The 20538-nt window shown below is 49.0% G+C and overlaps 1 protein-coding gene across 4 annotated transcripts in view; it reads right to left on the bottom strand.

Annotated features, from left to right (window-relative positions):
* MVB12B (multivesicular body subunit 12B) overlaps positions 15735–20538 on the bottom strand; it is a 50061-nt gene continuing 45257 nt past the window's right edge. For all 4 annotated transcript variants that reach the window (XM_021413690.1, XM_021413687.1, XM_021413688.1 and 1 more), the window contains one exon: positions 15735–20116. In XM_021413690.1, coding sequence (XP_021269365.1) covers positions 20030–20116 — 87 coding nt within the window. In that variant the 3' untranslated portion in view covers positions 15735–20029. The remainder of the gene's footprint in view (positions 20117–20538) is intronic.

Raw genomic sequence — 20538 nt, 5'->3', positions numbered from 1 at the left:
TCTTGGCACACGGAGGAGGAACTCATTAACTGGGCAGAGTGACAAAACCTGACTTGTGCTGCAATTGCTTTCAGATGCCTTGCATCAGAGCAGCATCAGCAATACGGCTGTCTGCTCCCGGTGCCAGACCAGCTCCTCAGAGTAATAAAGCAGTTCACAGCAAAGTACCAAAAAGGAGAAAATGCCTTCAAACCTCTGCCTAGCGGAAATTACAGAGAACATGTTGCAGAAGAACTCATGGATGACAAGTCTGCTCTCATAGGATTCCCTGCATCCATTCTATGAGGTCATCACAGCGCCATGGTGCTACCTGGCTCCTGCTGTGCAGTGGGAGCTCAGGCATGGGCTGAGCATGGCTGCACTGCTCCGTCCCACAGCATTCACCATGCACATTCCTAACCACCACATGGCCAGAAAGCTTCTGCTCCTTACCCAAAACTTTTCCCCAAAGTGTTTGACACCCATGTGGGCATTCCTCCATGCAGATGGAACCCCAGGACAGGGGACGAAAAGGGACTGTGAGCGAGTTACCAGCAAAACGAAATAGTTTTCTAGAATAAAATGTAAAAATCATGTAAATCAAAGACAAAATTGACACCACCCAAAATGAAGATGTATGGAAATGTTTGGTTCATTGGTGTTGAAGGGCAAGATTCCCACCCCAGCAGGTTTACAGGTTGTGAGACCTGTGCACATTCAGGCTATGCCTCTCCTCCACTCGCTGCTCTCACAGCCTCAGCAGCAGCTCTCTAATAAACCATTTCCATTTTGCACTGCAGGCAAGACTCTGCCATGGACATGAAGCTCCCTGGAACTGTGTGGACATGGATGGAAGCACCAGCAAGAGGCTTGAGGCTCCTGATCCTCTTCATTGCCATCTTCCCTGCTCTAAGGGGCCCCCCACCCCGCAGCCATTTCAGCTTATTCATGGCAGGAGAAGCATGGCATCCAGGTATTGCTTCTCTGCCTCAGAGAGGGCTTTGGTGCAGCAGTGGATGGACAGAGACGGGCAGGCCCTGGGCAGAGCACCTGGGAGACCCGGCACTTCTCTCCAATCTGCTTTTCCACACTAGACTTCAGCTTTTATTTTAATAAATGAATTCAAATGTGAACTGAATCTCTTGTGTCACGGTGCAATGACACAGCCAGATGAACCTTAAGGCAGTGGATTAGCAAGATGCTCATCTTGCACGAGTTCACCCCATAACGGTGAAGACAGCTCCCCCAGTTTGTACAAGTCAGCAGTGGTGTTTCAGACTGGCAGCCCACAGCTAACACAGAAGTCCTTGGAACTTCGGGCACGCCAGCCCCAAACTGAAAATGTATTCCAAAAACCCTGCTAATGTCAGCAACTGAACGTGCAGATTCTAATCCACCCACATAGTTCCCGTCTGCTAATTTCTGAGTGACACATTGGTCATTCTTATTCATTGTGATGTTCATTGGCACCTGGGGAATTCGTTGCTAAACATATACAGGTTACCTGCGCCGCAGCTACTGTGAGAAACAGGCACTTCTGTCCCCAGTTATATATTTTACAGCTGTAATGACATCAGTAAAAAGCATTTTTAGATTGGATTTAGAACTGAAAAGTCAAGGCAAAGCTTAGATGCTGCAGTTGCAAGGAACAGCTACAAATACCTTCGGCAGAACTGGATATTAAAACCCGTGAGCTTGTTTGGTCAGAGCAAAGTAATAAAGCGCTATGTTCAATCACATTGGAATGCAAGTGCTGTGGCAAGCGCGGAGATGGCTCTGCGTTGCCATGCCCCCTCCAACAGCTGCTTTACACAAACTTTTCAGCAAAAATACATGGAAGAAAAAGTAAATTTTGATGCAGAGAATACACAAAAGAATATTGCAAAGAGTAGCAATGACCAAAAACCAATCACCATGACACTTCAGCACGTATGACCAAAGAACAAGAGACCTGTTGCTGAGAGGCAAAGGGCAGCTGGGCTAAATTAGCTGAGCAAGTTTGAGTCTGGATAGTGTCATTAGGAGAAAAGCAGAACTATGCCATAAACTCTAATGAATGCATTAATGGATGGCTTGTGCCTCTCAAAAGGGGAAAAAACGGTTTAAATAAAGTTATTAACACAGCCCACCTGTGTTTGGCTCTTGGACTATGTTGTTTAAATAGCCCATTAACTCTTGGAGTAACTAATCTTGAAAGTGAATATAGCCTTTCTGAAGTAGACATTTAACTACATTCATATAATTCAATTAGATTGAGCATTCTTAGTCCAAAGCCAGTGTTCTCCGCTTTCATCTCTAATAATGGCATACAGACAAACTCTGTTAATATGGTGTTAAAAAAGAATTTGCATTTGAAATAGTAACTAGAAAAAATTTACCGGTCTGAATCTAGAAATATAACACGTGACTTACGTGGTATGAGTTGACATTACAACAACAAGAAGAATGTTAAGGTCATATTCAATGATGAAAATCAGTATCACACGAATAAGCTGAGTTCTATGGCTCTGCCTTAAACTCACAGGGGAGAATTATTATTATTTTTAAGCTGATATGGAGATGAAGTTTCTTTTCTGGGTAGCGGAGCTCACAGCCGTTCCCAGACAGCACCAGGGGACAAGGGGGAGAGAAGGAAGGAAAGCAATCGAGCCCGGACGGGTCCATCCAGTTCATAAATAGTTAAAGCAAATTCATTAGGAATCAGGAATTTTATAGATTTAGTTAAAGGTTTCTTCCTATTTATGTCACTGAGAAATGATAAAATTCCTTTTATCACTCTACAACTTGTTAATGTTTTACCCCAGGACCACTTCATCTGTAATAAACATCTTAACAAAATATGCATCCCTAGGGAGGAACCGTTAATTTCCTTAAGGCCTCACACATGTAATAGGTTTTTATTGCATGCAGGTGCTTTGTGAAATTGCATCGACTTGTAATAAACGTCCAGTAAAGAGCAGGTAGCACCTAGAAGGGGGAAGTGTTTGTGCACCTGTCCGCAGAGCAGCGCTGTGCCCGGCTCCTCCGTGGCCCTCCCTGCAGAGCCCGGCACCGCCCAGCGCCACAGGTGAAGGCTCGGAGCCGCGTTTCAGCGCTGAGACAGCCAGGTGCGAGGGACTTGAGCTCGAGCATCTCCTGCTGCTGTGGTTGGGGTCGTGGCGCGTGCTCCCATCAACTAAACACCGAGACATTCGGAAAATAAGGCATGGCAATTTCTCCTTTTCTTTCTTTGGAAATTATCTGTGTAAGACTCTTTGTGGAATTAATATATCTTATTAACCTGTTTAGAATTAAATGTAAAGAAAGTTTAACAATTCTTACCAGTAGTGACATACCTTGCGTATCGCAATGAGGACAGCTTTGCCCTAGGAGCTCCAATTTTGAGAGCTTATTATTTTTTAAAAACAGTTGAACAAAGATGCGTCTACAGTTTTTATAGAAGCTTACTGAAAATAACTGCTTTTTAATTAGCACAGTAATTAAAGGGAAGGGGTTTCAAGAGAACCCCAGTCTAGCAGCAGCACCGCGCACTCAGGCTGCAGCTCTCTCATTCCTGGCTCTCCTCATTCTGCCCGGACGCTTGCGGTGCCCACAGGCCGGGAGCTGCCCCCTCTCCTGCAGGACAGCGATCTGAAGGAAAACCCAGAGAACTGAAGGATGGATGCTCTACGTCACCACTTGAAGCAATAATGCATATTTTGCATCTCCGAGCAATTTCAAGTTTGCTTCAGAATTTACAGAAGCTCATCAATAGAGCATCTGCTCCCCAGCAAAGGGACAGCAGTTGGATAAACGGTGCTAGAGAGCTCAGTGGCTCGGACTGGAAATGCCTTTGATTAAAGATGGGATCAAACGCGTTGGTCTGAAACTGCCACGCCGTCGTTTCCCGCGGGCCAGCAGCAGTTTGTTACAGGGCAGCGGTGCAGCCACGCACCAACCCCTCTGCAAAACACCAGAACGCCTTCAAAAGCTCCCGTGACTCGTAACAAATCTCATTGTGCTTAAAACTTGTCCCAAAGCGCTTAGGAGAGATTTTCAACCTCTGCTTGGACCATCTCTAAAAGACCTTTTCCATTTTGGATTTATATGGTCAGAGTTTTCAAAACCATACATGAGACTGATATCTTTAATGCTCTGACCACTCCAGGATGTACAGGTGACGGTCTACAGCATCATCTGAGAGATTTACTAACAACTGAAGTATCTGATCTCAGAAAAAAAACGTAAGCATCTGAGAAGTTTTAGATTTTGTTTTTAAATTAAAATTACGCCCACAACATTTGACTAACACCTTCCTGGACTGGGGACATCGTGTGAAAACCCATCAGGGACACCATCAAAATCAAGGGTAACGGCAAGCAAATATCACCAAAGGGCTCAGCTCCTTGGGGTTCAAACAAAGATAAGAACTTCCTGAGTAAATAAGAAGACTGCTCCTAATGCAGAGGGCAAAGAGAAATACAGTCTCACGCCAGTAAACACCAACCAGAGAACAGAAGCGTTCCAGCTGAACAAAAAAACGGAGAGCAAAGATGAAGACGGTGAGAACTGGGGAAATTCTGCAAAGAAAAAAGAGCCCCGCGAAACGCAGCGCTGGAACACGAGGCGCTGCGGGACCCGCGCACTGCACGCAGGGACGCGCGGCAGCGCTCACACCCAGAACCGGGGCGAGCGGCGCGGGCCCGGCTCCGCAGCGAGGAACGCGGCGGGAGCTGCTCCTCGAGGGACTCCTTCGGAGAGCGACACCGAGGCCCAAGGCTCTCCCCCAGCGCCAGGCAATAAACGCCCCGAATGTCTTTAGAAACCCCCGCGGGACCACCCCTCCCACGGAGCATCGCCCACCCCCTGCTCCACGTGGGAGCAGCTCCCCGGGGCCTCCGGAGAAACCGCCGCTCCGGGGCCGGGCGGCTTCGTCGCTGCGGGTGGAAGAGCGCGGCCACCGCCGCCGGGTGAGGGCTGCTCCGCCGGGTCCCCCGGGCCTTCCTACGGCGCGGTGCTCCGGGCACACGCTGCGCGGGGCGGGCGGAGCTGAAGGCCGTAACCCTGCGGCCACCACGGCGCAGGCGGGGGAGCGCCCGGCTCGGGCTTCGCCGGCCTGGGAGCTGGGAGCAGGCGGGTCCCTTGTTACCCCGAGCACCGGCACCTCGCGGGGCCGCTCCGGTTTTGTCATCTCTGAGTTCTGCCGTATGTTGTCGTCACTTTTTTCCCCCGGAACGTTCCCCCAGAGAAGCCTGACGCAGCATCTTTGTTTTTCAAAAGAAAAAACAAAAACAAAATCAGCCCCGTCAGTACAATGGCAAAATACACCGACAGGAGTCGGAGTGGCAAATGTAATTAGGAAACATATGAGAAGATTCAAAAAAGTTCAAAAGAATATGAGAAAGGAAATGTATAAAAAGTAAATAAAACACATTGTTTAAAAATGTTTCATATTAGACTTCCCCTATAAACCTTCTACTCTTTATTTTATAGATTTCATGCTATTCTAATCAACTTTATTTTTGTAACTCCACAACTGGAACTGCAAACCTTACAGCCTGTTTTCACATTTCTGTGCGTCCCGTCACTCTTTTATTCCTCTCTAGATGGGGGGAAAAGAAAGTCAATGAAGTGAGCCAAAAAATTCTAATTTCAAAACTTTTATAGAAATTTCTCCTGAAGAAACTCAGGCACCACATCATGGAAAGATCATAAAGGTTTGGCGAAAACAGCTCCAACTTGCAGACAAATCAAAGCCTAAATAGTTTACTATCGCCTGTGAAGAGTACGTAAACTCGTAAAGGATATTAATGAAGGTGTAAACTGTTACTGAGGAAAAACAAGTCTTTGCTGTAGAGGACTGGGTATTAAAATAAAGCAAACACAACACCTCATCTGCCATGTTTTAAAACGGGGCCAGAACGTGAGAATTAGAGGAGCCGGGTAATCTGAAAAACAATTTGGAGACGGGAGGCCTCAGCCGGCCTGCAGTCATCTGGGCGAGGGTCCCATCTCATCTTTACAATCAAAGAGTTAACTCTGATGTCCCAGCACACAAATAAGTAAATGTGAGATAATTAGGAAACAAATTCTGCAAGCATCTTGAAAGGGGCTGGAGACCTTTGATCTTTATAGAAAAGAAAACATCACAATACAGTCTAGCTTTTGGGGTCTGCACACATTTTATACCAAGGCAGAGGATGGTATCTTTCTTAAAAATCAAGTCACACCTAATTCCATCATACCCTAATTATCTTAACTGATTTCACATGTCTAAAGGTATTTCACCAAAAGATTAGAGTAGAAAGAGGGACTGACAAAATAATTAAATATGCAATTTGCCAAGCTTGGGCAATATGGCTTTGAAATCACCTTTTCAGGAAGTTTTACAGCTTGTTCATTGACATATATATTGCAGCCTTCAGATTCTTATTTAAGCTCTTTTGATTACTTTAATGGATTAATACCTGAGTACCATCAATGTAAAGTCCAATACTCAAGCCTGTTTCTAATTTGCCAGAAGTTGCACTGGTTTCCTTTTGGTGTTATCATAAGACAAAAAAAAAAAAAAAAAAAGGAACCCAAAAAAAAGCCCCTAAAAAAAAAAAAAACAACAAACACACAACCCCCAAACAACCCCCAACCCAACAACCAAAAAAAGCTACCTCCAAAGAACCAAAAATCCTAACACAACACAGCTACCTCAGTATAGACACATTTTCAAATTGCAGCATTCCCTCTCCCAAAGTAGCTCTGTGAGAGCAGATTTCCCTGCACCTCGTGCCCTTTTCAGTTCCATGAAACGCCTTTGTGTTTCCTAAGCTTTCAGTGCCATAACAACTACATGGAACCGTAACGATGTGTGGGGCTGGGACACAGAACGCAAGAACTTTAATCCCTTTCAGATTTATTTGGGGCAAAAACTTGCCATGGATTTGTGTTCGGAGTCCGCAGCACAGCACCAGCAGAGCACACAGACACGGCCCTGCAGCACACAGGGCTGAGCCCAGCTGCAGCATGGGGAGCAGGAGGCTGGCAGCAGCCCCAACCGGCCCCTGGGTCACCCCCAGCACAAGGAGAGCTTTCCTGTACTCAGCAGTGACAACGTTCCTGCTTCTCTCATGACACAAACTTTGTAGGAAAACATTCCACCTAAAACCCATGACTTGCTAATGGAAACCACGAAAGAGACTAAGAGAGAGAGGTCAAAGCACAAGTTGTCCAACCAAGACTCCGACGTAGCCAAGAGCCAATGCACTAAGAACAGCACGAGCACAGGGCAGTACATCCACCAGTTCTCCTCGGAGCCCGTGGGGAAGGAACATCAGTTCTGAGCCCGGTTCTGCTCCTGGCAGCCCTGGAGAGTTCCTCGGTTCCCTCTTCCATAACAGCCCCTGGTATGAAGCCCCGCGGCACAATGAGAGCTCGTGAAGAACCACTGTCTTGGGCTTGTTTTGCACAATACAACACAGCCACGCTGCGCTGCACGCACATTCAAACACACACAGCTCATTTGGCCTCTTGATATTTAAAGAGCCTGACTTCTTCAGCCAGGTGAAACACAGCAGGAACACTTCTAGCACCGATGGAGATTCAGGAAGGCGAAAGCTCGCTTCTAGAAGAGTTCATAGATGTGACCATGGGCACCCAGAAGCATCACTACTCAAAAACAATGCAAGCACAAACCAAACACAAGCTACCATACAGATGGGAAAAGGCAGCCAATTGAACACATTAAGCAATAAAACTCACTCTACTTTCACCAATCCACATAGCAAGGTTTCTACTCCACCAAAACTTTTCAGCACTTCCCAGGAAAACGGCCTTTCTCCCAGTGCCCACGTACTTAACTCTCCTGGGCTGCTCAACTGCTGGGCAGGCAACTCCTAAGCACCCACAGAACCAAGGCTCCTACAGCCTACAACAAATGTCCATCTCCTCAACACAGTTCAGGCTTCACAGGACTTAAAGTGTAGCCAAGTTTCAAATACTTAAATGGAAAAGAAAATCAAATTCAATGATGCACAATGCTCTGAACACCAGGAAGGGGAAAGGTCTTCAGCCATTTCCCCAGAAGCCAACACACGTTCTTTAATGAAAAACAGGTTCTTTGAGATTTAACAAAACAATCTAACCCAAACCAGTGTGGCCTTTGCCTCTTCCTGAAGAATTCCAGGCTAATTACAAAGTTACTTTTAAAGATGAAAAAATAGAACTGATACTCACTGTTTGGAAGAAAGCAGCAGCTCTAACACAGCCATCCTGCAAATGGCCACTAATTGGCTCCACACCTGAAATAGATGAGGGCAAATGAACTATCCACCCTCCCACCCAGAGGACAGCTTTTTTTTTTTTTTTAGGTTTCACTTAAAGAACCCGGCCTCAGAGTGTGCACCTGATGGGCCTTGTGTGTGCTGGCACTGCTGCTAGCAGCACTCCTGGCACATGTGTCAGTGCCCTCTACCATGAGCAGGCCTCATGCTTGGCTCTTTGGGTTGTTTTCCCACTTGTTCTTTGAGGTTTATTATTTCTTTATTATACGTTATCGTTTGAAGCCATCACAAATGATCCAGGCCGGGTCCTGCTCTGTGCAGCCCAGAGGAGCCCACCTGGGGCAGCGCAGGGGAAGGCAGGGGCCATGCAGGCAGGATGGGAGCGGTATTTCTTGGATGCTGAGGCTTTTTGTCTATTGGTGCCCATAAAGTTTCACTGAGTGACACAGGTTATGATTAAAATGATCAGTAACATCAGAAATGTTCCATGGAAACTGCAGCTCGGGAGATACCCTGAGACATAACTAACTGAAACACAACAGAGACGCACAGTCCTTTCCATCTTTAAAATCATCAAGTAGAAGGAGAGGATTTAAATGAGCTTTCTCCGTATTCTCTTCATCTGATCATTTCTCTGTAGTTGTTTACCTAATTACTTTTCAGATATAATGGAACTCCCTAAGATGAGGGTTTGTCCTGGCCAGGCCCTGGACCTGACTCGTGTGGTAGAGGCGGTAACGCGCCTTTAAGGCAAGTTGTGATCTTCTGTTGAACTTCAGAAGTACCAAATGGTTTTCCTATACTTCAAGCTACTCTAATCTCATTAGCACCACTGTCTAAACCCTAAACATCCCTGCAGCTGAAAAACCCCAAGGAGGTTTCCAGATAATGTGGCATGAAGCAAAAGACCCAGCAGAGTGGGTTCCCGTTTCTCACTGGTTCTGTCTGAGCAGCAGCTGGTGCTTGCCCAGGCACAGGAACGGTTTGGGAGTGAGACAGTGCAGAGAAGAGGTACAGGGAGACTCCGGTTCAGGGCCATTGCTTGCTCACTCACACATCTTGTGTCTTCTGCAGCCCCGGGAAACCTCTGAGATGCAGGGGTTGGCAAACAGAATACAAATGTGTTGATAGGCAAATGAGCTTAACTTTCAAACAGCGAAACAGTAATTCACAAATCAGCAGAAGTCTGGAGGCAGAGCTGCTGGCAGGGATACGCAGAGAATTCACCAAATATTTGCAATAACTGCAGGGAGTGGTTAAGAAGACACTTGGCAAGCAAAAATGTCAGCGAACGCTCCCAGCAGAGCTGCTGCATTTCCTTCTGGGGACGGGTTGGGATAACGCCCACTCCTATGCCTGGACAGCGAGCGCCTTCTAAGAACAAGCTGATTAAAGAGCGTTTGGCAACCTATAAACCTGGTGCAGTTTAAAAGAAGTCTTTTAACCTTGGAGGTCTTATTTTCCTTAATAGGAGGTTGGGAAACCCCTTGTTTTCCACAGTTTGATCAGCTCATTAACGAACTGACAATATCTCGGGAGCTGCTGATACTCAATGCTTTGATAATAACATCTGCTGACTTCCTCAGGGCCCTTTTCAGAAGAAATTAGCTACAGGTTTGCACTGTGAGGAGAGCAGGGATGCTACGAGTCCACGTCCAGCCGGGAGCAGCTCCCAGTCTGTGCACGGCCGAGCAGAGCCCTGCACCCAGCGCTGCCGGGGGTGCACTGGCGGAGCTCCGTGCTGCCGTGGGATCTTTTTAATCTCGTTTCCTACAAAAACAAGGCTCCTGTGATCCCTGCGTGCTTGTCTGTCTGCCCAGCCTGCCCAACGACTTTGAACTCTTTTTTTAAACTGATTTGAACCAGATTTCATAGAGAAGCAGAAGTCTCAAGGATAATTAAGTCCCTACAAGTTTCATACAAGTAGGCATTGGGGCAGAAAGTGGAATGTAGAGGTAGAACAGGCAAACTGTTTGCACTGAGATCTTTGAGTCCATCAGCTGGCTCCTGTCTGCAGCTGCCAGGGGCTGTGGGAGAGCATCCCACGGTGGTGGGAAAAGCATAAAACCTTTGTGCAATTCAGCTCCAAGTCAGTCACAGAAACGTCCTGGTGCTCTCAGTGCTCAGGTGGACAGAGCACAGCCCTTAAGTTGCCCTTCCTCAGGTCCTGCTGGGAGCATTGCGGCTGTCTGTCTGTCTGTCCACCCAGGTGAGCCACAGTGCTCCCACAGGATGGCACCATGGGGCAGCGCGGGCTCCCGGCTGCTGTCTGAGCAATGCCTTTCCAGGCACTCCTGCTGGGAGCACTTCCCTGGCAGGAAAATGACCCAACGTGACCTCGTGGTGCCCCAGCCTCCCGCCTCCATTTCCTTCATGCTTCATCGCCCTTGTGGGTGCTGTCCCCACCCCCCAGTACAACCTCAGAAGAGCCACCCCGGTGTGTCACACCGCTCAGGGGCAGTGGCACCGTGCAGGGTCAGACGTGGCAGAGAGCCCTCGCCGGCTCCAGCGCAGCGATGCAGGGGTCACGAGGCACTCCCAGCGCTGTGCCCTGCGCAGACGGGGCCATGGCAGGAGGAGGAAGCACCCACTGCCAGCAGTGGCTCCAGCTCTGGCAGATGAGAAAAGCATTCTGCAGAACAACGTCCCTGTATCCAAACGAGAATCAAAGATACCTAATCAAATACATCAAGAACCTTCCCTTAGTACACTGAATTTTGGTAAAGTTGAAGTCCAGGCAGTTGAAAGCTTCATTTAAACTATAAGAGCATCAGCTACACGAAGGAGAGTGGCAGGCTCAGCTGCCGGACATTGGTATGATAACTCTCCCAAGAGACAAACACACCTTCTCTTACCTGTGGTTGGTCTTTGCCACAGCCAGGAACCAAAAGCTGCAGGAAACACAGAGCAGCGCAGGGCGGGCAGCAGCGCGGTGCAGCAGTGAGAGGCGCAGCATGAGGGACGCATGGCAGCCGGGGCAGCATCTTCTCTCTGTGCCAGTGCGGACATCCCTGTGCGTGTGGGATCAGCCATGCAGGTCTGCAGCACTGTGCCCTGCTGGGCACAGCCGAGAGCACCGCACAGGAGCACCCGGCGCTGCGGTGACCTGTGGCCTCACCTTCCAAGAAAAGCCTTATTTAGGTTATCCAAAGTAAGATTTTATTGGTGATTGCAAAAAAAAGAAAAACAACAACCAAGAAGACGAGCTTTTTTTCAGCTGCAGGAGAGGTAACACACGGGGACTCACAGCGCTCTCTGCCCACAAGCACCCTGTGATCGCTGCGCCATCCCCAGCGCAGCTCCCCTGCTTCGCCCTGCACTCACCCCAGCACCATCTGTGCCTGGCGCTGCTGCCTGCTCCCCACAGCCGAGCAGCCGCGTGCAGCGCCCTGCAGAGCCACAGGGAGACGTGGGGGGGGGCAGCTGGCAGGGCCAAGTCTGCTGCACGGTGCTGCCCTGCGTGGCGGGGCTGATTCTGGAGTCCTGTGACACAGTGCGGCCTCTGCAGTACGGGTTGGTGGGAAGACTGTAAAAAAACAGGGCAGAGCAGCTGGATGAATACTCATTTCAATTTAAGATCCAACACTCACAAGTCAAACTGCAAAGCGGTCCCACGTGGGGCGTTCTCACGGGTTTCAGTTTAATCGAGCATAATTCTAGAGGTCAAATTTCGCCTTTGGTAGAAGCATGCCATGAGACTTCCAAGACCTCTGGAAAAGAAGAAGCCCAGAACCCACGTCCTCAGAGAAGCGCGCCGTGATGCGACCGGGCTTTTTCCCTGACGCATCGCCCGTTTTATTAATTTCTGCTTTGCTTTAAAAAGAGGCATCTACCGTTTTGCTTCCCTGAAGAAGCTCATAACGTTATAATTCAAGTGTCAGGACAGATTAGGTTAAATGTACTGTGTGATTCCCAAAGGAAAACAAACTTCCAAACATACTCTATTTGCCTCGTTACATGTCATGGATTGCATTAGAGCTGAACATGTAATTCTGTCGCCTAATGTGTTAAAGTTGGCATGAATTTTATTCTCTGTGCAAGGTGAGAAATTACTTAGCTAACAAAACATTTCGTTTCCCCCTCTTTGCGTTCCTTCTTTATGAGATTCTGAATGTGACATTTTCACAAAAAAATCCCTACACTTATTTGTGAAAAATGTATATTAAAACCAAAACACATCAAATGGAAAGAAATCACAGATGGTTTTATTCACAAGCAGTAGAATTAATGGCCTTCTCTACTCTTTATAAATATTGGAAGCAGATGAGTTCATTACTATTTCACTCTAATAAGGAAAACCTGCTTTATTTTGACAAGACACGGACTTATCTGGTGTTTCTACTGAATAACGAATCTGTTTTCTTGGAAAAATAAAAGGAAGGTTATCAATAAACACAGGTCCGCCTGCCAACCAAAGAAATGCCAAACATCTTCATTCCTGGTTGTGCAGAAGTGGAATTCAGGGGATTTTGAAAATGTCGCGAATTTTCAGAATAGAAAGTTTTGAAATGTTTACTTTGTGGTTGTCTTAAATTTTTACATCTTTCAACAAAGCAAGCAGAAAAGTGAAAACATCTGAAAAGGCTTTTGAAAAGAAAAGAGTCAGCACGGGCTGGATAAAGCTGTGGGCTCCTTTATCTTCGTGAAATCTGCACACATGGAGCAGAGTTCAGGATTTTCATTTTTTTTCCCTGTGCATTCAAACACTTCCCAGTTCACGATCCAAGCCGTGTCGGCTCTGCCAGACCTTCAAAGTGCTGCTAGCAGCCCTTCCTGCCGCGGGATAAAACATCATACCCTGGGGAAGCAAAAGCTGAGTCATTTTTAACCCCAACAACATTCACTGATGTGGTCATCCTGTTAGTCATGGAAATCCTGTGTTATTTCTATTTATGCTTCTTTCAACACTCATTAACCAAGGAGTGAGAAAGTTTCATTTTAAGCTGCAGAAGATGTTTACCCTCTCCGAGGCCACGGCAATCAGTTACATGGCTTATCCATCACTTCGGAGAAAGGAAAGGATTTTGAGAAATTCCCAGGGCGAGTTAATTCTTGAAGCTGTAGGGGGGAGAAGAGGCAAAGAAAACAAACAACAACAACAAAAGCCACAGCAGCACAAAGCCCAGCAGTCTGTGACATCGCAGCCCCGGCTGCTGCCAGCCTGTGCCTGCTGCGTCCCCAGGCACCAGCGAGGGCCGTGGCTGGGCGCAGCGGGGTGCTCACCTTGGGGGACAAGTGGTAGCTCCCAGCGCCCGCAGCGTGAGGCTGAGCTGGTTTTGGTGGAACCAGGGGTACTCACTTTAGGAGGTTATGAAAACATGTGCCTGAAGAGCATGTCGGGAACTTGGGTATTAATCTCCTTTAATTCAAAGGGCACTCCAAGTATGTGAGACGGGGATATTGGCTGGGGTGAGAGAAGATGCCAGAGGTCATAGTGTATACCAGCATTGGGTCAAGTTCAGAAAAATAACAGCAGAATGAATAACAAACTTGAGTTCTAACGGTGTGACATGAGCCTCTCCTCCTTGCAAAGCCCATTTTGCCCCCAAGGGTACCTGCAAAGGGGAGAGAACTGCTGGGGCCACTGGGGCTGGGACCCCATGGGGCCAGGACCCCCTGCCCAACCAACGGAGCAGCTCTGCCCCTGCTGTGTGCCGCCCGCGCTGCCGCCTGCACCGTCCCTGTGCTGGGCATCATCCTGTCCCCATCCTGCCTCGCACTGAGCCTTCTCCCCGCTGCGGGGGCAGCTCTGCCTTGCAGATCGTGCTGTCAGTGGCACTGGAGCTGAGGCCGTCCCAGTCACATTCCCCTGCTGCTGTTAAATCGCTCGCCAGCAGCACTCGACACAGAGAGCACGAAGCAGGGCCACACAGTGCAGAGCGTGGGTCATAAAAGCACAGCACCTTCCCTGTAACTCACACGTCCACCCTTAACTGCCTCTCTTAAAACACAGCCGTGTTTCAGAGCTGATTATAAAATCCTGTTTATTTCTGCAGAATCCCAGTTTATAATATTTGTAAAAAATGAGACCATGGAGCCCTGAGCCTGGCAGGGCTGCTCTGAGCCTGCAGAATCCTGGCCCGTGCACAGCCACCAGAATCACCGCGCCAGCACCGAGCCCCAGCACTGCGGGAGCCACTGCTGAGAGCCTCCAAGAGAAGCCCCTGCCTTGAGGCCCAGGGCCCTGCATGCTACCGGGTCACTGTGGATGGGGACTGTGGCTGTGGTTGCCAGGTGCCCTGCAGTCCCACAAGCTGCACGCTGCTGTCACCTGCTGCACACTGCTGCAATGCCAGCAGCTCCTGGCCCTGCCTGAGCACTTCATAGAGGATAAACGAGTTGTTCCACTGACTTTGCCTGCACCTATTGTACTGAACTCACTGCCACACACACTTGGAACACTGCCTGTGCGGCAGTGTATGTGTCATGTGTGGTCCCTTCCCCTCCAGAAAATGCTGAAGTCAAGATATTCTGACTTCTGATTTTTTGACTTTGCAGCATAGAATTTAGCAGACGTTTTGGATTGGTTTACAAGGATAGAAATGCACACAAACAAAAGCAAACTACCTTCATGGGGTTCATGCCGCCACCTCTGCAGCACCAGCCTCAGGCAGCCAGGAGCACTCAGCTCTGCAGGCAGCTGCCGCTGCTCGCCAGCTCGTGGGAGGGCTCGCAGCTCCTGGTCTGACTGCTGGTAACTCCTCTGCTCTGGTTCATGTCCTGTGCCTGAACTCACGTCACATTTCTTGCAGTGTCCTGAGCCCTCCCAGGTAGCATGAGAGCGCAGGAAAGGGTGTCTCTGATCTCAGCCCTTGCGTCCCACCAAAACTGCTCAGAAAGTCCCTGTTAGCACCAAGCAGAAGTAAATGGTGACCTGTGCAGCTGGGACAGAGAGAAAAGCTCCTTTGTGAGTCTCTTGTATTAAAGCCTGCAATACCTTGTTCCTTTCTGAGACGTTCCAAACCAAGGACATTTATGAGTAATGATCTTCTATTTCTTCAACTTCCTCAAAATCACGGGATGGGAAGGTGAGAAAACTCACCACTGCGGGATGCCACTGGAAACATCCACCTGGCCACAAACCCAGCTCCTTATTCACTTAGTATGTTAACCATGTACTGTTCCAATTCCTGAACAAGCATTCATCATGGTATCAAGCCAAATGCCGTACTGAAGTCAAAGTCAACTGTAAGAAAACATTACCTGTATCAAACTAACTTGTAATCTTACCAAGAAATAAAAATAGTTCCTGGCGCTACAGTTAAAACCGCTGCACTGCAGCGGAGTTCAGAATAACACTGACTCATGTTTCATTCCTCCTGACGCAGTCTAACTACTTTCAAAACCTCCAGGTTTGGGATCTGAAGAGGCCAACGCAGTGATGGTGCAGAGCCAAAACGAGCGGAATGCTCCCAGGGCCGAGTGCTTCTGCTCCCGTGAGCAGGAGCTGTGGCACTGTAAGCTTCTTAAGCTCCGAATTTAACACAAACACAAAGCAGAGAATAAACCAATTAAAACAGATTTTATTTAACAAATTATATTAAGAGTACAGACTGTTATCACACAATGAAACTTCCCTTTGTAAAATACAGGAGAGTCATCTAAAATAAATATAAAAGGTAGTAACATTCATTAGATTAATGCACAGTAAATTTGTTTTCAATAACCCAACAAAATGCATAGCATCTCAAAACAACACTTTCCAACTGCATAAAAGGTTTCTCTCCTCCATTTGTATGATGGCATTTAAAACTGTTGCTGTTTGGAAACAATTTCACAATAACTGACCAAAATATCCAGACTGCTTGGGTTCCCTGGACTGAACGACGCGAGCACCTCACCGAGCCTCTCCTTCAGCAGGGAGCACCCTCCTTACCTGCAGCACGCCGGCTTTATGGCTCAGAACAGCCAACACCGACCCCGCGCGGCTGCCCTGGTGCCGGGATCGCCAATGGCCAAGGCTGAGGCTGAGTCAATGCTCGATGCAGACACGCTGTGGGAGGAGGGCCCGGAGCAGGAGCGGTGGGGTGCAGGCGGGTTGCATGTGAGGTACATGTGGGGCACAGGAGCAGCGGGGCTAGGGCTCCATCACCAGGCCCTCGCTCCACCAGCATAGCTCCTTGCTGTGGGGTGAGCACGGCAGGGACTTCATCTTTTTCTTGCCGCAGGCCCCATTTTATGCCGCTGTTTGTGCCGCTCTTTTGAGAAAGGGGCAAGGAGAGCCACAGCAGCCCTGCCAGGTGCCACCAGGTGAGCACACCAACAAACCCAAGGTTTCAGACTACCAACAATGTCCTACTACACAGGAGGCTCACAGGGGATCCTCTCCTACAAACATTGGGATAACCACAGTGACAGTCGAAGGAGAAAAGTCTGACAAAGCTTATTCCTACAAAACTACAGCTATGAAACACTCCCACAGGAAGACATCTGCTAGGTCTGTCCACACTTGAATTTCATCACAAAGTTCACACTCTACATTACTTTCTGCACTAATAACTTGCCTTTCCATAATTAACACATCGGACATCACTGTCTGTCCTGGAAAGTCCATGAGTCACCTCAGTATGCTCTTTGCTGAGGAAAATCCAGGAGGCAGCATGCCACTACTAATTCACATCAGAAAGTACACTGTACAGTAAGTAAACCTCTGCTGCTTTTCCATTTCTTGCAGAGATACAAATCTGGTGGATAATTCGGCAAACTAGTTTCTCCATTAGCCACAACATTATACTAGCTGGTATCTAGTCTTGTTCTATAGAGAGACAAGGTAGCCAAACACATCTGACAAAGCTCTGCAAATCTACTTCTGTTGCTGCCTGCTGACACATCCCCTCCCTATATGCTTCAGAAGGCTTCTCCACAGCCAGACAACATCAGCATCAGGCTGCCTGAACGCTGACTCCTTAAGCAATGCTAGCACATTGCATGTTAGACAGGAAGGCAGGAAGATGCAGAGATGCTTGTGTGGGCTCCAGCACATCGCTGCAAAGATGCAAGGACCAGCCTTGCAATGAGCTACTGAGAGTACAAAAGTTACAGAACAGTACAAAAACTGCCTGCAGAAATACTGATCTGGCATCCATGGTCTGGAATGCAGAGGTGCAGCAAGAAAGCTTCCTAAAATCAGTGGATCGAGAAAATGACACATAAAACCAGCCAAGCTGTGCTGTGTGTCACCGTGCTTCCAAGCAGAGACTCTGAGCTCTCTCCCTTTGGAAATGCCAACACTTTGTTAGACTTTGGTTAGCGTAGCTGAGAGCACAGCTGGCCTTCAGCGCTCAGAACATCCCTACTGATCTCATACAGAGAGAACTGCAGATGCACTTTTCATACTTTCAGGAACAGCTATCTTGGCAGTGCCACAGTGCAGAAACACTGTAAAGACCAACTTCACCTTCCAAATTTATTTGCAGATGCATCCCTGAAGTAGATTTGCCAGGCTAGTGTAAGAGAAGAGAGAAGGAGAACCAACTATACAAATATATCCTGAAGATTTCTTAGATGCTTGTGCCAGCTGCCTGTCCCATCAGCATTTTGAGCCATCCAGTGTTTCTTGTAGGTCACTGAGGAGAAAGCTGAACTTACTACTTGAAGAAGGCTAAGCTATACAAAAGTACAAGCTTTATCTGCTCTAAGCTACATCTCATGGGAAGGGACTCAATGCTGCGTGTCCGTTTCCTCGAGATATCCCCAGGGAGAGCTCCCCTGGATCAGAGCCTGGCGCTGCCCAAAGCCGCTGCTCGCTGCTGCAGTCAGTGCTGCCCTCGGCACGTGGAGAGGTGGCGGGGCGAGGTGCTCCTCCAGACATGCCCGCATCTCCTGGTAGCAAAAGCTGACCCTCAAGCTTGGCACTGTCTGGGGGGACATGGGGAACGCTGGCTATCTGCAGCTCTGCTGTTCCAGAGCAATGAGGAACGCACCGCTGCAGCCAGCTTCCACCTACCTGCAGCATCCACTGAACTACAGGAGAAGCTATGAACGGATGCCACAGAAAACTACAGGACAAATTACAAGCAGAAACACAGAACGACAAAAGATGGATGATATGGGCATACTACTACAGCACAGAGTGGATTTGAACTTCAAGTGAACCTGAGCCAAATGACCAGGCTGCCATGGTGTGTTCATTTGTCGATGTCGGCATCATCAATCTAGCCTTTGTGAAGCTTGGCAGTGAGGTCTGGCTTTGCTTTCCTGCAGGATAAATAAGAACTACAAATGGTGTTGCAACCTTCAAGTAAATGAGCACTTCCAGGGGGTCACTGAAACCTCCAGAGCTGATGCAAATGAAATAGCTTTAATTCTTTCCACCAAATTATGACACATCTGCAACTGAATCTGCCTATGCTTTCAAATCACACAGCCTTGCTTTACAGAGGCAGTTTTAGAAAATGATCACCTGACTTGAAGAAGTTGAAGCAAAGACCTGGAATCAGTCTATCCTGAATGTTAAGGTATTTTGTGCTCATTATCCCAGCAATACGATATGGTGCCTTAAAACCAGAAATGAGTCTTTGGACAAGAAATACTTTACATATGTACAAATAAAAAATACAAGCTGACAGTACAAAACCTACCGTTAGTCACCATTCCGTCCAACTAGAAAATACAAGATCAATCAAAAGCAGTGCAAAGCAGGTCAGGGCATACACGTGACCCAGACAGAGAGCGGCAATACTGTTATTTGTTACTATGGCAATTGCATTTCAACAGGGTTAGGTAATCATTATTTTACAATACAAAAAGTTGTACAGTTTAACACTTACTTTAAAATTGCCATTTTGCTGCCATGATGTAGCTTTGTTCTACAGCAGAAACTCGAAAAAGCAGCACAGTCAGATAGGCATTTCTCAATAACTTATTACAGCAACAGACTTTTCCAAGACATGCATTCGACTCTGGAGCGAGCTCACAAGGAGGCTGAGGGCTTAACACATCAGCTCTCATCCTGCGCTACACCAGAGTTCAGTGCTTCCCTCTAGAGTGCCGAAGGGAATGGGCACACCTCTTGTTTTAGCAGCTATGAGGCAAAAATGAGAGACCTGCTCCATGCCACAGGCGGGCAGCAGCATCCACCTGTCAGCAGGGCATGGCACACCATGGCGTGCAGGGGCTGGCCGGCTCACAGTCGGCCTCCAGCCCAGGGCAGCCAGGATGTCTGTCACTCAAAGTCCCTGTGCAAAGCAGAGGAACCCCAGTGCTGCCTGCGCTCTCCGGGACCTCCGTTTGCCAGCTACTGGGGAGAGGCCTAAAGCGGGCCTGAGCGAGAGGCCCTGGCCCCATGTGCCCATGGCAAAAAAGAAGATCTCAGCCTGGGCTGATCGTGGCTGTGGTGGAGCTGCCGTGCGGCTCAGATCTCGGCAGTGCCACCACCAAGCACCACAGGAGGGGTGGCACGTGTGGGCCGGGCCTGGGTGTGCGGTCTGGGGCCCACTGCTGACGGCTGAGTCTTTTTCTTTCTCAGGGCTCGCTGCTGAGCATTCCTGATCGTCTGCGAGCTCACAGCTGGCTGTTCACAGCGCTTCGCTACAGTTGGCTGTTTTGTGACCGTCCTACAGCAGGGGATAGGGGAACAGGAGCAACTGGGAGGCTGCCAGTCAGTCTCCGAGCAACATACTCACATGGAGATGCATCTGCAGCAGCTGCCGAAGGACCGCGAGGTCTGACGCGTGGAGCAGGGCGTACGGGAGGTGGTGCGGGGCGGGGTGAGGCCGGAGCAGCGGGGGCTGGTGGAGGCCAGGCACTGCGTCCCGCTCAGTAGTACGTGCACACGGCTGCTCCGGCGCCGGTGGCCCTCAGGATGGTGGGACCGGCGGGCAGCGCGTGGGGCTGGGCGGCAGGCGGGCTGCTGCGCTCTGCTCCGTCCTGAAGCTGTAGTCATACTGCGGAAAGTGAGACAGAAGCACCGGTGGGGCACCCGCCTGCGGCCTCCCCAGCGTGGCCCCAGGGGGAACGCCTTGAGCGGGAGATGGGGCGGGGGGGCCTGGCAGCCCCTGCCGGTGCCACTAGGAGAATCGCCCCTCTCCCGTGGACCCAGGCTAACCCAGCGTGGCCGTCGCGCTCCCCTCCACACAGGGCAGCTAGGCAGGAAGATTCTCTGCTGTAGACCTCGATTATGCAAGCTCTACCACCGTAATTACAACTGTTGGTTCGGCAAGCTGGGCTAAAGTCCGTAAGCCTGCAGGCTTTGGCCCCAACGCAGCGCGCCTGCGGTACGCCTGGACCGCGCAGCGCACGCAGCACCGCCGGCAGGGCCGAGCTCCGCAACGCGGGGCCGCGCCGCAGCGCCACCTGGCGGCAGTCA

The sequence above is a fragment of the Numida meleagris genome, chromosome 16 (assembly GCF_002078875.1).
Source record: "Numida meleagris isolate 19003 breed g44 Domestic line chromosome 16, NumMel1.0, whole genome shotgun sequence".
NCBI lineage: Eukaryota > Metazoa > Chordata > Aves > Galliformes > Numididae > Numida > Numida meleagris.
This window is presented reverse-complemented; position numbering and strand designations above follow the sequence as displayed.